The 14,372-nt window shown below is 35.7% G+C and overlaps 8 protein-coding genes across 8 annotated transcripts; 2 read left to right on the top strand and 6 right to left on the bottom strand.

Moving 5' to 3' along the window:
- Window positions 1-516: 516 nt before the first annotated feature.
- Window positions 517-1,986, bottom strand: PRCAT00004263001 (uncharacterized protein; the record flags this gene model as incomplete). The annotated part of the gene is made up of 1 exon (XM_062954251.1): window positions 517-1,986. The coding sequence occupies one exon, from the start codon at window positions 1,984-1,986 to the stop codon at window positions 517-519; it is 1,470 nt and encodes a 489-aa protein (XP_062810972.1).
- Window positions 1,987-2,631: 645 nt separating this feature from the next.
- Window positions 2,632-3,534, bottom strand: PRCAT00004264001 (uncharacterized protein; the record flags this gene model as incomplete). The annotated part of the gene is made up of 1 exon (XM_062954252.1): window positions 2,632-3,534. The coding sequence occupies one exon, from the start codon at window positions 3,532-3,534 to the stop codon at window positions 2,632-2,634; it is 903 nt and encodes a 300-aa protein (XP_062810973.1).
- A 503-nt stretch (window positions 3,535-4,037) lies between these two features.
- On the bottom strand, window positions 4,038-6,308 carry PRCAT00004265001 (uncharacterized protein; the record flags this gene model as incomplete). The annotated part of the gene is made up of 2 exons (XM_062954253.1): window positions 4,038-6,053; window positions 6,108-6,308. 2 exons carry the CDS (start codon window positions 6,306-6,308, stop codon window positions 4,038-4,040), a joined length of 2,217 nt encoding a protein of 738 aa, XP_062810974.1.
- A 187-nt stretch (window positions 6,309-6,495) lies between these two features.
- On the bottom strand, window positions 6,496-8,235 carry PRCAT00004266001 (uncharacterized protein; the record flags this gene model as incomplete). Its single annotated transcript, XM_062954254.1, has 1 exon — window positions 6,496-8,235. The coding sequence occupies one exon, from the start codon at window positions 8,233-8,235 to the stop codon at window positions 6,496-6,498; it is 1,740 nt and encodes a 579-aa protein (XP_062810975.1).
- A 53-nt stretch (window positions 8,236-8,288) lies between these two features.
- PRCAT00004267001 (uncharacterized protein) lies at window positions 8,289-8,711 on the bottom strand (the record flags this gene model as incomplete). Its single annotated transcript, XM_062954256.1, has 1 exon — window positions 8,289-8,711. The coding sequence occupies one exon, from the start codon at window positions 8,709-8,711 to the stop codon at window positions 8,289-8,291; it is 423 nt and encodes a 140-aa protein (XP_062810976.1).
- A 184-nt stretch (window positions 8,712-8,895) lies between these two features.
- Window positions 8,896-9,705, top strand: PRCAT00004268001 (uncharacterized protein; the record flags this gene model as incomplete). Its single annotated transcript, XM_062954257.1, has 1 exon — window positions 8,896-9,705. One exon carries the CDS (start codon window positions 8,896-8,898, stop codon window positions 9,703-9,705), a length of 810 nt encoding a protein of 269 aa, XP_062810977.1.
- Window positions 9,706-9,807: 102 nt separating this feature from the next.
- PRCAT00004269001 (uncharacterized protein) lies at window positions 9,808-11,307 on the bottom strand (the record flags this gene model as incomplete). The annotated part of the gene is made up of 1 exon (XM_062954258.1): window positions 9,808-11,307. The coding sequence occupies one exon, from the start codon at window positions 11,305-11,307 to the stop codon at window positions 9,808-9,810; it is 1,500 nt and encodes a 499-aa protein (XP_062810978.1).
- Window positions 11,308-12,783: 1,476 nt separating this feature from the next.
- Window positions 12,784-14,367, top strand: PRCAT00004270001 (uncharacterized protein; the record flags this gene model as incomplete). The annotated part of the gene is made up of 1 exon (XM_062954259.1): window positions 12,784-14,367. One exon carries the CDS (start codon window positions 12,784-12,786, stop codon window positions 14,365-14,367), a length of 1,584 nt encoding a protein of 527 aa, XP_062810979.1.
- Window positions 14,368-14,372: the final 5 nt, after the last annotated feature.

The raw sequence follows: 14,372 nt of genomic DNA on the forward strand, positions 1-14,372 counted from the left end.
ATAATGTGCTTGTAAAAAAGTCCCAAAAAAAAGAAAGAAAAAGGTTTGATGGAGTTGTATGATAAGCAAATTACTAAGAGAGATAATAGGAATTGAGTTGTTGCTTCGCTTTTCTAATTTAAGATTTTGAATATTCATAGGGAGGAACAGTTTTTGCAGCCTATATCATCAGGTTCATAGCTTGCGACCCAAGAGAAGTGAAAAACCATGGTTTTTCAAATGAGTAAAACCTACTTTATGCTACAAAGAAATTTAAGGATGCGTTTCGTGGATATTCTTGTTGCCATTAACAGTTTTATTCCCCTGACTTTATGTTTCAAGTTTCAAACTTTCTTTTGAGTTATCGAGACTGTTTGATATTTTCACTTTTGATAAAATAATTTTAAAGAGAACTTAGGTAACGTTGTCTTGCAATCCATAAGAGTCTACTCTGGAAGCTGTCTTCAAGCCTGCGAAACTTAAGTAAACAAACCCAGCAGCTTGTAATAGAAAGTCATTAGTATTCAAATATGTATGTCAATCTATGTAAAGAAAGCTCTTTTTTTCGATATCCGTCAAATCCAGATCAAGCTCAGAATTGTCACTTCCTATTTCTAAGATTTGCTTTTTCTTATTTTCAGACTTGACAATGAAACGAAGGACCAAACAAAGTAGCATGATTATGCCATTTAATACTATCAAAGTGATTTTAGCAGGAATATAGTTCGGTGCATCTGTCTCCCGAAAAGTTTGGGGACCTATCATATTTCCAACGCAGAAAGCGCATAAAGTAAGAGCATTTCTGGTGGTTATTTTAGTGTAGCCTGATGTGTTCACAGAATTCCAGTTGTATATTATGGGAATGACTGGCTCAATTGCATTTAAAAGATAGACCCCAAATAGTCTTCCAACTCTTTGCTCTTCTTTTAAAGCCACTATTAATATAGTGCCCAACAAAGATGGTACACACAAGACGATAATCATGAGGGTTCTATTACCAAATTTTCCAGTACAGTATCCTGCAATAAGAGTACAGGACACTGTGACTACACCTGTTGGAATTTGAATAAGCGTAGCCAATTGATTAGAATAGCCAAAGGAAGCTATTATGATACCAGTAAAGTTTGTAATTGCACCATTTTGAATCAGTACTAAAATCATGATCAATGTTAAAATCCAGGTTTGCTTATCTTGAAATAGCAACTCCTTTATTTGATATGGTTTGTACGTCTTATTCTTTACTCCTGTGTTATTCACTTTGACGTGCTCATATGTTGCTAATTTTTCATCTTTTGTAAAAAAGGAACATGATTCAGGATCGTTTGGTAAAAAGTAAATAGTTAATAGGCCAACCAAGAAAGTTAAAATACCCATAAAGACGAAGAGTATTTGCCAGCTCGCAATATTTGTTGATTTCACGTGTTGGAAGCCAAATGATATCAAACTTCCGATTATTTGAGCTACTCCTATCATCATATACCACAAGCAAGTTCGTCTTGCCTGTTCAGCTTTGGTCCACCACATTGCTGTAATTGCAATCAAACAGGGTGCAACAGGGGCCTCAAACAATCCCAAAAGAGTTCTCAAAACCATTAAACCAGCATACTGTTTAGTTGCAGCATGAAAACAAATGATAGCTCCCCAGAGGGCAACGCAGCATCCCAAAAGTCGTCCTATGGGAAATTTTTGAATCATAATACTGACAATGATTTCTCCTGCGAAATAGCTTGCGTAAAAGATAGTCCCTAGATTACTGAATTCGTTTCCTTGAAGGTTATCTTTGATACCCATAACTCCCGCATAGTTTAGTAATGTTTTGTCAAGAAATTGTAGCCCATAGATTATCATTAGAAATGGAAGAATCAAGCGGTCAATCTTTCTTCTCAATCTCTTCTCATCGAAGATTTTGATTGATGACTCCTCGCTCACTCCTCTAGCACTCGGTACTATTCCAATGTCAACCCTTATTTGTTCTTTTTCTTTGGAGTTTTCAAGTCTGTTTGACATGTTGATAAAAGCTTATCGTTCAATGGAAACCAGCTCAAACCTAAACCTCAACAGTTATTTATATCAAATACAGATTTATTCTATTTGTCTTTTCATTATGGGCCCTGTTCTTTTATCTTTGATTTTTATCATCGATCGATGCGGAAGAAGTGTTGCCGGCTACTGAATTGCGACATAGATAAGATCTCAGTAAATTAGGAACTGCTTGGCACTCGCAAACAGAAAATAGGACAGAGCCGTCCCATTTGTTATCTCCTTGTCTATATACTGCATATAACTACCGTTTCTCGTACTCTACCTCGTAAAGTTGCGAACGTTTGATTAATGTCCGAAAAGTTGTTACTGAAATTTATATAGATATAATGTCCCATTACTTTATTGTTAAATGGTTTCGAAAACGAATAAGTATAGTTTATTCAAATATTCACAAAATCGGCTTTTCTTTCTTGTTACGAAGGTTAAAAGTGTTTCAATTAATGAATTATTCTTCATTCTCGAGATAAACTTCTACAGTGTGCTTGTTTCATATAATTATCATATTTGACGTTTTTGGATTGAAGACCAAAAGTCTTAGAAAAGTCTTTTATAAAGGAAAGAGCCCTCAAAAAGTACACAGTCTTTTGAGAATAGAAAATACGCAAGATCTTATAAATGAACTACCTGATCATTGTCAAGGCCCTCATTCGAAGCTCTGCATTTTTGTATCTCAGACTCCAAGGTTAATGTGATATCGTAATCCAACTCCACCAGCACACCCCTCTTCTTCAGAGCTTCCGAAGCTGGCGTAAATTTAATGATAATATCTTCTTTGACTGCAAATACGGAGTCATCCAGACTGTATTGACATTCTGCATCATATGTTTGGGTAACTAATGAATGGTAACTTGGATGAGTTACTCTCCAGTGAATATGACCTGGTCTCATAGGGTGTCTATCCATTAGTTTCAACAAATCGCCTGCGGGACCATCGTATGGTATCGGATATGCTGTAGGACGTAATCCTATAAACTCGTAAGCTCCGTTCTCATCTGCAATGAAGGTTCCTCTTAAATTATAATCAGGTTGATCTGGGTCCTGTTGCTCATATAACCCATTAGGTGCACAATGCCACACTTCAATTTTAGCTCCTGCCAATGGTTTACCTTCTGTATTCAATATGCGCCCTTTAATTAAAGCCTTTTCACCACCTACGTCCTTGATAATAATTGAGTGTCCTTTGGGATACAAGGGAGAATTTTCTCTGTAAAAGGGGCCCAAAATGGCAGACGATGTGTGGTCATTCTTGTCTGAGTTATGAGTAAGCGTGTCCACAAGGGCCTCAAGTCCCAAAACATCTGAAACAAGTATAGCTTCATTTCTTTTGTCATCGGACATTTGACCTATTCTGTTGATAAAATTGACTGCATACAACCAGTCATCTACCATAATATTGTTTTCTCTCGTGAAATCATGAATGTGCTGTATCAAAGACAGCATGATCTTACGAGACCTCGGTGTACTTTTGGGACCAAAAGATTCTATGACAGTATCAGTAAACTCTTGTGACATTTGTAATATAATTTTGTATTTAAGGATTGTATCTCTATATCACAGAGTTAAAGATTATCATGATTTATATATACTGGAGATGCACTAAAAACTTTTCGAAAGTGGTACTTACCCCACATCAAAAGCGGATACATGATAGCTTCGGATATTGAATTTTCTGGGGTAATCGGATTTGAAAAAAAATGAAAATTGAATTACATGAAAAAAAAAACGGGGGATTAGAAACATGTCCGAGAAAACTCCTCATCCTATATATAATAACTCGCTAAATATGATTATCCGTCACACTGTCGCTTTCAGCAAATCAAGGAAGCTCTAATAATCCTAAAAACTCAATTTAAATAGATATAAACTTATTGGCGCACCCCACATAACCTATAGAGTAAGAAATAAATAATTCATGTTCAAAGAAGTTCTCTGAAAGTTGACTTAATTGTTGTGTCTTGTAGTTGCTAAAAGAAGAAATAGCCCTCTATAACTCTACAAAGTGATGATATTCTCATTCAGCTTAAATGCGACAGAATGCTATGCTCAAAAAATAAGTCATTTGACTCAAAATTACACATGAAGACACTTAAATCCTCTTCCGTCTCGTAATTATCAAATTTTTGGTTTATAGAAGCGTTGGAAGGAACGAAAGATCTCTGAAATTGTAGAAAATCTGTAAGATTTTCAATGTCTCCCCTATCAGCATAGCTATCTTTTTCGGAGCTATCATAAATGTTTTCCATCTTGTTCACATTGGTATCGTCTGATAACTTCTGAAAATCGATTGCTTCCATCATATACCTTACAATCGTGTTGAATCTTTCAGAAGTGTCGCTAAAGGTTCCATAAAAGGAAAGTATTTTGTTTGCCTTTATTAAACATCTCATTAAGAATGAAGTGCTATAATCACAGTTTTCGTCGTTAGTCTCAGCATGAATTATTGATAGACCAATGACCAAAGCAGCCATAAAACAGCAGTTAATGGTTGTGTACAGTTCAACTCTGTTAGGATTTTTGCTTAAATAAAATGAGATGAGCTGAATTGATATAACCGACGATTTAATGCATGATTTATAAAAGCTTAAAGTCTTAGCCTGTGGCGGTGACTTCAGTTTGATAACATATAAGAAAAATGGCTTGCTTAGTAAAAAAATACCATACATTTGGACAAGATGCATTAATAGTATGGTATATGGATCCATGCAGTTCATTTTAATTTTCAGAGACAAAAGCAGGTCAATTTGCAAATCCTTTCTCAAATTCAATGACCATGATTTCAAATCTGACGACAAGCTGTCAGCATTTTCCTTCCCCAGAATACCATTCATATAAAAATTTTGGACTATATCTCCATTTATTTTAGCGACCTTTGATATTTCAGCCAAATATAAGGTTTCATAATCGACAGTTTCCAATGGCTCCGTCAAATCAAACTCATCCCAATCATTATGAGATATTTGCAATGGCCTACCAAGAAAAATAGAAGAAATTCTGTCACAGATGTATAAACTGCGCCATAATTTTCTTCTATGTAATACATATTCTGGATTCTTGAAGGATTCATTAATGCTTTTTCTATGGAGACCTAAAGCCTGAGCATTTCTTATAGCTGTACCGAGAGTTAACCATGAAGTGCTTCTCTTTGAGGTTGTCTGGTAGTAAAAATATATAAGAAAGTAAGCCTCGGTTAGCCATAGTTGGCCATCGTCGATGATGTCTTTCATGTAACTGTATCCACTATTGAAAAAATTTTCAGAAGAAACTGGAAGAGAATCAAATAAGGAAGAACCAAATGAAAGCTCTTTAAATAGTAAACCTAATGCTAGAACTAGATATAATAGTGCTAGCTTTTCTGGTTTCGCCCTCAATGGGTTCTCATAAATAAAATCCACTATTTCTTTATTAAAAAAGTTCAAATTGAAGACGTAGAAAGTTTGGTTGATGTTGTCGTCGAATAGTTTTATCAAGTTATCAGTGAGATCTTTTCGAGGTAACTGTATGGGTATGCATGTGCCTATCGTACATGGTCTATCAACGATCTTCACTCTTTGTGGGTCATCCGTAAATTTTGAACTTCCTAATACATCACGAAATACATTCCGACAATCATACAACAAGGATAATGGGCTGCTCTCTCCGATATATCTGAGATTTCCAACAGAATCCAATAGTAATCGAGAGTCTTTTTGCTTGAAATATTCTAACTTCTTCAGGTTGTCTGATTGAGCAATATCTCTTTTATTTGAAGTATCCAGTTTTTCAGGAAATGGTAATTCATCTTTGTGAATTTCATTATACTGAGACATTAAAGGACCCTTCTCCATATGTTCCAGTCCTCGTTTATTAGATGGGGATAAAGAATTTGAATCTTCTTGCAAACTTGAGACCAGTATCCTACTAGACAACACTTCATTTTCATTATTATCAATAATTTTCTTCCCAGCACCTTTTAACCTTCTTTTGTCAATATTCAAAAACCTACAATCTATCTTTCTCTTTTGGCATTGCTCACATGGGACTATTCCACTACACTTAATAAAATGTTAATACAAAGTTTTAAAAAAAAAAATTGTCCTCTAACTTACCTTATATTTTCTAGCTTTGCAGTTGTCACATGCCTTTGAGACCTTTTGTCTATCTTTCTTAATAGCTGTGTTTTTTGTACCTGCTTTGAAAACCATTTGAGTTAGCGATCTTACTCTGTATTTCAAACATCTTCTCACAATAATAATTCCTAATAACCCCACATCATTACTCCTGCATGTATCACAATTGACCACTATCATTATTTGGTTTATTCACCAGCGCATTTTGCAACTTTCATAGACTACTCAGAAGAGGAACTGTTCTTTAAAGATATAAATTCATAACTACTTACAATATTCCCAAGCCATGAAGATTGAACTTAAAGTGAAACGTTGTAATTTATCAATATAATTCTTCTCTAAATAGAATTACAGTTAAAATATATATTCACCACCATTCTGGGCGATCAAATCCATTCGGTCTACTAGGACAGGAATATCCCACTTGAGTTTTCTCGTATTCTACAACTGGCTTCAAAACGCAAAGTTCTCCATTGAAGCCATCAGAATACGCTTTTGTATAATACTCTTCCAGTTCTTCAAAAATCTTAGGACAGGACTTTTTGAGCGACTTCAAAGCTGTTGACGAAATCTTATCAACTGAATCATAATAGCGTAATTTGAAAACATCATCATCTTGCTCTGCTAAAATTTCACGCCACAATGTTGAAGGATATTTGCCCTGTTTCAACAAAAGCAAATCATATTGAACTAAAGACGATTTGCACCAATAACTTCCTCCTTTTGTAGCCCTCTTGTGTATTGCAATTAATACTGCCGTTGCAACTATACAGCCTGTCCCATAGTCACTCATTGGGAAAGGTGGAACCATAGGTTCATTAAGACCAAGGGCTGTTCCTTGAGCCCATGCAACTCCGGTGGCACAATCGGCTATTTGTTGCCAACCTGGCCTCTCGGACCATGCACCTTCAAACCCGAAACAATTTTCCGAAGCATATATGTAACCTTTTCCTCTTTTTTTAGCAAGATTTTGGATCTCACTTGGCCCATATCCTAGCTTTTCTATAGCGTTTGTTCTGTATCCATCGATTATGACATCTGCATCCTCTAATAAGCTTTCAAAGATCTTTCTGTCATTTTCATTTTTCAAATTTAAATCAGTTGCATGTTTCCCCATGTTGCCTTCGACCTGAAAAAAAGGAACATCTGGAAGGTCTGGTGAGGTTACTTTCACTACAGTGGCGCCATATTCAGCTAGAATACGGCCAATTGTTGGTCCTGCAATTATTCGACAAAGCTCCAAAACCTTCACTCCTTCAAGAGCTTTTTTGCCTTTTGTGGAAATCGATTCTGAGAAGGCAACAGGCAAAGTTTCATTTTCGATGCAATCAATCTCCCATAATGGCTTCGAAGAGATTACCTTCCCGTGGTCTGTATCTAAAAATTGCTCATATTTTAATGCTTCTATTCCGGCTTGTCGGTTTTGCACATTCAATGCCTCCAACTCACCGCATGTATACTTGGAAACAGCAGTCTGAATACAATCAACAACTTGGTGATAGTTCACAACCTTAGGATTATAAGCAGGTAATCCAATCATGTTCAAAGTCTTTGATGCTTCCAAGGATCCATGAATATGGTAAAAACGATTGTCTTTTGTTCTATACAAATTGGCAGCCATTCTTCTGTAGGTGATCGATTGAGCCTGATATAAGTCTGTTGGTTTCAATTTCAGTTTCACTTTTTCATCAAGCTTTGTTTGGCCGTCAATTGAGGCAAGATAGGTCAGAATCAAAAACAAATTTGAATGGAACAAGTCAATTTTTGCTTTGTCTTCGATACCAAATCTCAACTTTACCAAACTTAGTGCTGCCAACGACTCAACACCTTTAAGGGCTGCTGAAACCTCGCATTCCTTAAGAGGGCAAGGAATTTTGAGACGCTGGCCGCTGTTTACAAATTCTGTTTGATCTACTAGTTTTTTGCATTCATCAGGTAAGTCTAAGCTCTCATCTTTCAAGAGGGACCTAAAAATAGATATCGTTTCTTTTATTGGATCATCAGAATAAGTCATTTTCGTTGGAGAATGGCCCCAGAAGCATTGCGAAATAGGATACACAAATATATATACTCTAATGCTACTTTCCACCTTTTGATTTCTGCCCATATCGGATTTTACATTTCCACTTCAATTTTTTTGGAGAGCGGAAAACATAAATATCAGTTTCCGAGGGCATTGATCATTTGTGAAGAGTCGAGATAAACCTGATAAAACCCCATTTTCTGAAATTCAGTATTTTCAAAGACCATATGGGCTGCCCAATCCGTCTTCAAGGTTTTTCCATTTATCAATGTATATTCTACATATCCGCTTAATAAAAAAGACGCCTCACTAATTGGTGCAATATTTTTCACCGTATGTTTCCTCTTAGTGACTTTCTGCCACATATTTTTCCTAAGGATCCCGATCTCTTCGTGGCCCTGAACCTTGTTTGAACCCATAATCAATATTGAAGAACTTGTGAAATAATCAATGTAAGGATCTGTTTCTTTTGGTGGCGAACAATCCGACTGTTTATAGAACAGTTGAACAAAGGCCATCAAAGCATTGTTCAGATATACTTCTTTGGGTGCCTGAATCATTTTATACCGTCGTATCAAAAGAATACTTTTCAGCTCTCATTTCACCTCAAAAATTTGCTATCTCTTATAAAGTTCGATCTTCGGAAATAACTTTCAGCCGCGGAAAAATGGTGCAGTATATCTATGTCACCAGCTGTTTGAATTTTAGCTATTTTCTTAAATACATTTAGTCACAATTAACATAATGATATCAGATTTCACATCGCAAGGAATATATTATTCGTTCATGGATACGTCCGCATCTACAAATGCTTCAGTGATTGTCTTTTTGCATGGCTTAGGCTCATCTCAAAATTTTTACTACTCAATTGCTCATCAGCTTTCTAAATCTTACCGTTGCTTATTAATTGATAATGATGGTGCAGGAAGATCACAATTGACCCATACCAAGATCTCAGTTGAAAGTGATGCATTGTTAATCCTAGACATTTTGAGAAATCTAGAGTTAGATGACAAGCCTTTAATCTTCATTGGGCATTCCATGGCAGGAATGATCGTTAATTTTATCAATGCTCAATTTCAAGATGTACTAAACATTAAAAAAAATGTATTAATTAGTCCCCTACATCCCTTCATTGAAGCAGAAAAAATGTTAAAAGAGCGAGTTAATCTTATTAGCGCCAAAGGTAATATGATAGACGTCTCGAATTCGGTCGCTCTGAATGCAGTAGGGTCTTTATGTTCAGATCTAAAAAAAGGATTTATTAGAGAACTCGTTTCTAGTCAAAAGCCTGATTACTACATTGCCAACTGTGAACTTATAATTAGGGAATTAAAAAGCTCAGGTACTTTTGAAAATTATTATAGGAAAATTCAAGCACCGACGCTTTTCATCCTAGGAAACGAGGATAAAACTGCTCCGTGGGAAAAATGTGTCGAGGTGATAGTGAAAAATATCAAAGAAAAAAGAGTTGTTTTTCTTACCGGTGTTGGACATTGGGCGGCAATTGAAAGGGATGATGAAGTTGAAAAAGAAATAAGTGAGTTTTTATGATTTATTTTAGTGCGTCTTGTTTCTTTCAAGTAATTTTATGTTAGATAAAGGAATTAACATCTACAACATTTTTAGCAAGTAGAAAACATAGTTTATTAAATTTTAAACATCTTCTTTTTGAGACTTCGTTTCTTTCAGTCTATCTAAGACATGAAAAATGATTGCTGGAATTCCTGAAATTACTAGTAAAGCCGCCATTAAGCCAAAAGAGCCAGAATACTTCAAATTACTCTCAAACATTTTCGGCAAATAGAAGGGGGCGACAAATGCTAGTAACATTCTCATAAAGTTGCAGAAAGTAGCAATATCTGAAGCCCTCTCAGGATTATTGTCAATGGCATAAGTTAAAATAGTTGTGTTGATAAGTTCATGGCCACAGAGTGTTATTGCTATTCCAATTAAAGGCGTTACCGACCAACTTGTTATCTTTTGTAGTTCGACACCGTATTCAATTAACCCAATGGCACCTAAAATGTACCCCAAGTATAATAGCCACAACCTAAATGATGGCCCCTTACTCTGCTTTTTACCATATTGCATCCATTTATCGGATACCCAGCCAGAAAGAAAAATTCCTGTCAATAACCCAATGAGATGGGCAATATATTGAAGTCCAATTTGTTGGGAACCAAAATGAAATTTAGCTGTAAATATACTAGGAAGCATTATAACGCATGCAATATTAGAAAATGAAAAAGCGACGCCAATTGTGAAACCACTAAAAAGTACTCTCAGAGAACGATAGAGGAATTGAAATGGTGCTAATATTACCTTGAGTCCGAATTTTTGTTCTGGCATTATTGCTTTAAAGTCAAACAATTGATTGAATTTGTCTGTGTTGTTTCTCGTAGAGTCTTCGTAGTTATAAAGGGTTTCCTTCCCGAGCAAGACATAACTTAAGAACTGAATGAAGTTCATGACCGAAAATATGACAAAAATATATTTTGGATCGCATCTTTGCGTCACAAATCCCATGATAAAAGGCCCCATGACACTTCCTATGCTTATCATAACAGACCATGCACCAGAACGAGAACTTCTTTGGTGGCTGAAAGAAGTTTGTTGTACAACTGCACCCCCTGTTGCAATTCCTGAAGATAAAAACAATGCAACTAAAACCCTGCATGCCATTAAAGACGAGTATGAATTTGCAAAAATGCTTCCTAGATTCAATATCAGAGACAACAATGTCAGAATTGTCAAAGGCTTTCTGGATCCATATTTTGCCATAAGTGGAATCCAGATAAAAGGAAGAGTTCCTAAAACTAATATCTGCGCCGATACCAAATATGAAACACTATCAAGACTTACGTGGAATTTCTCTGACAAAGCACTAAATGCTGGAATAATGCTAGACGCAACAAACGTTGTTGAAAAAGCATGAAAAGCTACCATCCCTAATTGTGTCCACTTCATTGAAGAGGACCAATTGAGAGGGTCATTTGCATCCATCGAAGGTAATGGATCCAAGTCCAAAGTCCCGTGTGTTTTTATCAAGTAGTCCTTATGCGCATCACTTAAAACATTTGCATCTTCAACTGACGTTTTCTCTTCGATATAACTCGTTTCTGCCTTTTCAATGGAAAGTGATAAGACTGACATTTTTAATTTAATTATTTCCTTTAAATTTGCATGTTTTTGCTAAGATTAATATATAAAATATATATGAGAAGTTGCAACGAAAATCGGAAATGTAGGCGGGGTAGTATAATATTTTTTGCAACTGAATTTTTGATAACCCGCATGAACAATAATTCGGAAAAGTTTGTTCGAATCGCGGAGAAAACTGACACAAGTTAATAAAAGGATCCTCAAGTAAATGATCTTTTGTGTTTAAATGGGTCGGTATATTTATCAAGGAGATTTAACTCATTCAAGCGGGGATTTTCATTTCATTTTGTATCTATTTTTCATTCTTATTTTGTCATACTTTTATATTGAATCACTTAGCTTCTTTAACAAAAAATGGTAATCATATTTTTGTTTTAAATTTTATCGACTTTTTAACATGGAACCTTCAATGAAGTGACATGAAGTGAAATTTTAAATTTTTTTTTTTTTTGAAAGCCGTCTTTTGTCTATTCCCTGAGTATCAATTACTAAAGAGCTGCATATACAGTAATTTGAGAATTGGCATTATTAACGGAACTTCTCAGAAGCTTAATACATCTTGAATGTTTGAAATCAAAGAGGTCTTAGCTTGAATCTAATACCCTTAAGCCCTTTTAATAGCTGATGCTTTCTAAAATCACTCTTTTCCTTTATCAATAGTGTTTAATATCAATCCTTTCTCATTAATTTAGTAATAAAATAATAGGATTTGATTAGACAAAGGATTATAATTCGAGGAATACCTCAGAAGCTCACAATGTATTCAATGTGAAGTTTGTTTAAATTGTGAAAAAGAGCCTAATGTCGTATGCTAATTGCAGTATTCTTGTCGAACGTAACACAAGTCAAAGTTTTTCGAGATTTATCAATAATCAACAAGAACTTTCTTATTACGACAAAAGTTGAAACATATTACTAAATTTTCATGATCCTCTTCAAGATGAGTCTTAAGCGATTGCATGGTATGTCCTAGGGATATTTAGTTATCTCAAGTCCAGATAGAAAAATATTGGGTGATTTCAGCCACATCAAGTTTTTGCTTGGAGTTTCTTTTTTTGATGGTAAATGTAATTATACGCTGGAGAACTTTCTCCTAAATAACCGAGATTTGCCTCGGCACCTTAAAATAGGACGAAAGACACTTGCCTAGCGGTGATATGAAAGTTCGTAAAATTGACTGCCAGCCACAATCCTAAGGCCGGCTGAGGAAATTTTGCATTGATGATCTACATACGATTAGCCAATAAGCCGTTACTTTGTAGAAGCTTCGTATATTCAAGGATTATGGCTGGATGCGCAGATCGTGCTTTTACTAAGAACTGGAACAATTATCTTAAATACGAATGCGAAGCGTGATATGACGCACAAATATATGGCCCTAACTCCGGGATCTTGTTGCAAAAACTTTAAGCTACTTAAGAGCCTCAGGTGCAATTCGAGCTTTTTTTCTCATATTAAATCTACGTAATGTCAGTATCAGAAAAGACAGCCGAACTGGGGGTTGGTGTTACCAAGTCTATATCTAAAAGCGATTCATCTGATGAAAAAAAGGTTGTTGAATTAAAAGATGCTGATTTAACTTTAAAGTTCATGCATGAAAATGAACTTGAAGTTCCAGAAATTACTCCTGAGCAAGACAAAAAGCTTTCTAGGAAACTATTCTTTAGAGTGCTCGGATTGACTTTTCTAATTAATATGATAATGTATATGGACAAAGCTACTTTGTCTTATAGTTCAATTTTGGAATTTTGGGATGCCACGGGCTTAGATCAAAATAAATACAATAATGTGAACACAATATTTTACGTAGGTTTTATTGCCGGACAAATTCCAGGTACTTACTTGTTGACTAAATTGCCCCTCGGAAAGATGATGTTTGGAATTATAGTTTTATGGTCTCTTATCATCTTCTTACACTGCGCTGCTTATAATTACGCTGGCGTTATAGTGCTACGTTTCTTTTTAGGGCTAACTGAGTCAGTAGCAATTCCTTTAATGACAACAACCAATGGCATGTTTTTAACTAGAGATGAAAGAGCAGCAACTCAGCCTATATTTTATGCGGCATGTCTAGGTTCCTCCATTCCTATTGGTTTCATTGCATTTGGTGTGCTTCATATCTTCGGGTCAATAGAAAAATATAAGATTTTAAACATCATAATAGGTGGTTCAACATTATTACTATCAATTCTTGTTTATTTTCAATACCCTAATAATCCTGCTGATGCTAAGTTCTTGTCAATAGAAGAAAGGGTATGGGTTATAAGGAGAGTTCAAAGGTCAAGTAATTCATCAATCGAGCAAAAAAACTTCAAGAGACACCATGCCATTGAGGCTTTAAAAGATCCAGTTTCGTATCTTATTTCGGGATTCTTTTTGTTACAGCAATTGGCAAACAACTTGCCTTACCAGCAGCCGATTTTATACAAACAAATGGGAGGCATAAGCAGCTTGAACTCTACCTTGGTAACAGTCGCTTCGTCTGGCTACGCAGTTATTTGGGCTTTCGTGGCTTATGCTTTCATGCGGTTTTTTCCAAATACTTCTTGTTTTACAGTAGTCTGGTCAACTGTACCAGCATGGATAGGATCAGTTCTTGCTGTTTCCTTGGATATCAAGAATTCGATAGGAATGTTGGCTGCAATTTGTTTGGCGTCGCAGTCTTTTGGAGTTCCCTGGATATGCTCTTTTGGGCTAGCTGCAACAACAGCTGGCTCTTCTTATACTAAGAGAATGACAAGAAATGCAATGGCAATGGCATCCTATTGTATCGCCAATATAATTTCGCCCCAATTATGGCAGGATAGAGATGGTCCAAGGTACGTTCCCGCCTGGATTGTTCAAATTGTATTGAGTTTTACTGTTGCACCTGGTCTAATCTGTGTTGTGTGGATTATTTTATCGAGACGCAATAAAGAAAGATTGTCTAAATTGACTGATGGTCAAAAGTTTGGAGTGGTAAAGGACAGCGATGGAGAGTCTATTGTCGTAAGTCTGGCAAATTTAGATTTAACAGATTTGGAAGACAAGACTTTTATATATCCATTGTGAAAACG

Source organism: Priceomyces carsonii (assembly GCF_900007245.1).
Source record: "Priceomyces carsonii strain CBS4050 genome assembly, scaffold: Debaryomyces_carsonii_scaffold_4, whole genome shotgun sequence".
Classification (NCBI taxonomy): domain Eukaryota; kingdom Fungi; phylum Ascomycota; class Pichiomycetes; order Serinales; family Debaryomycetaceae; genus Priceomyces; species Priceomyces carsonii.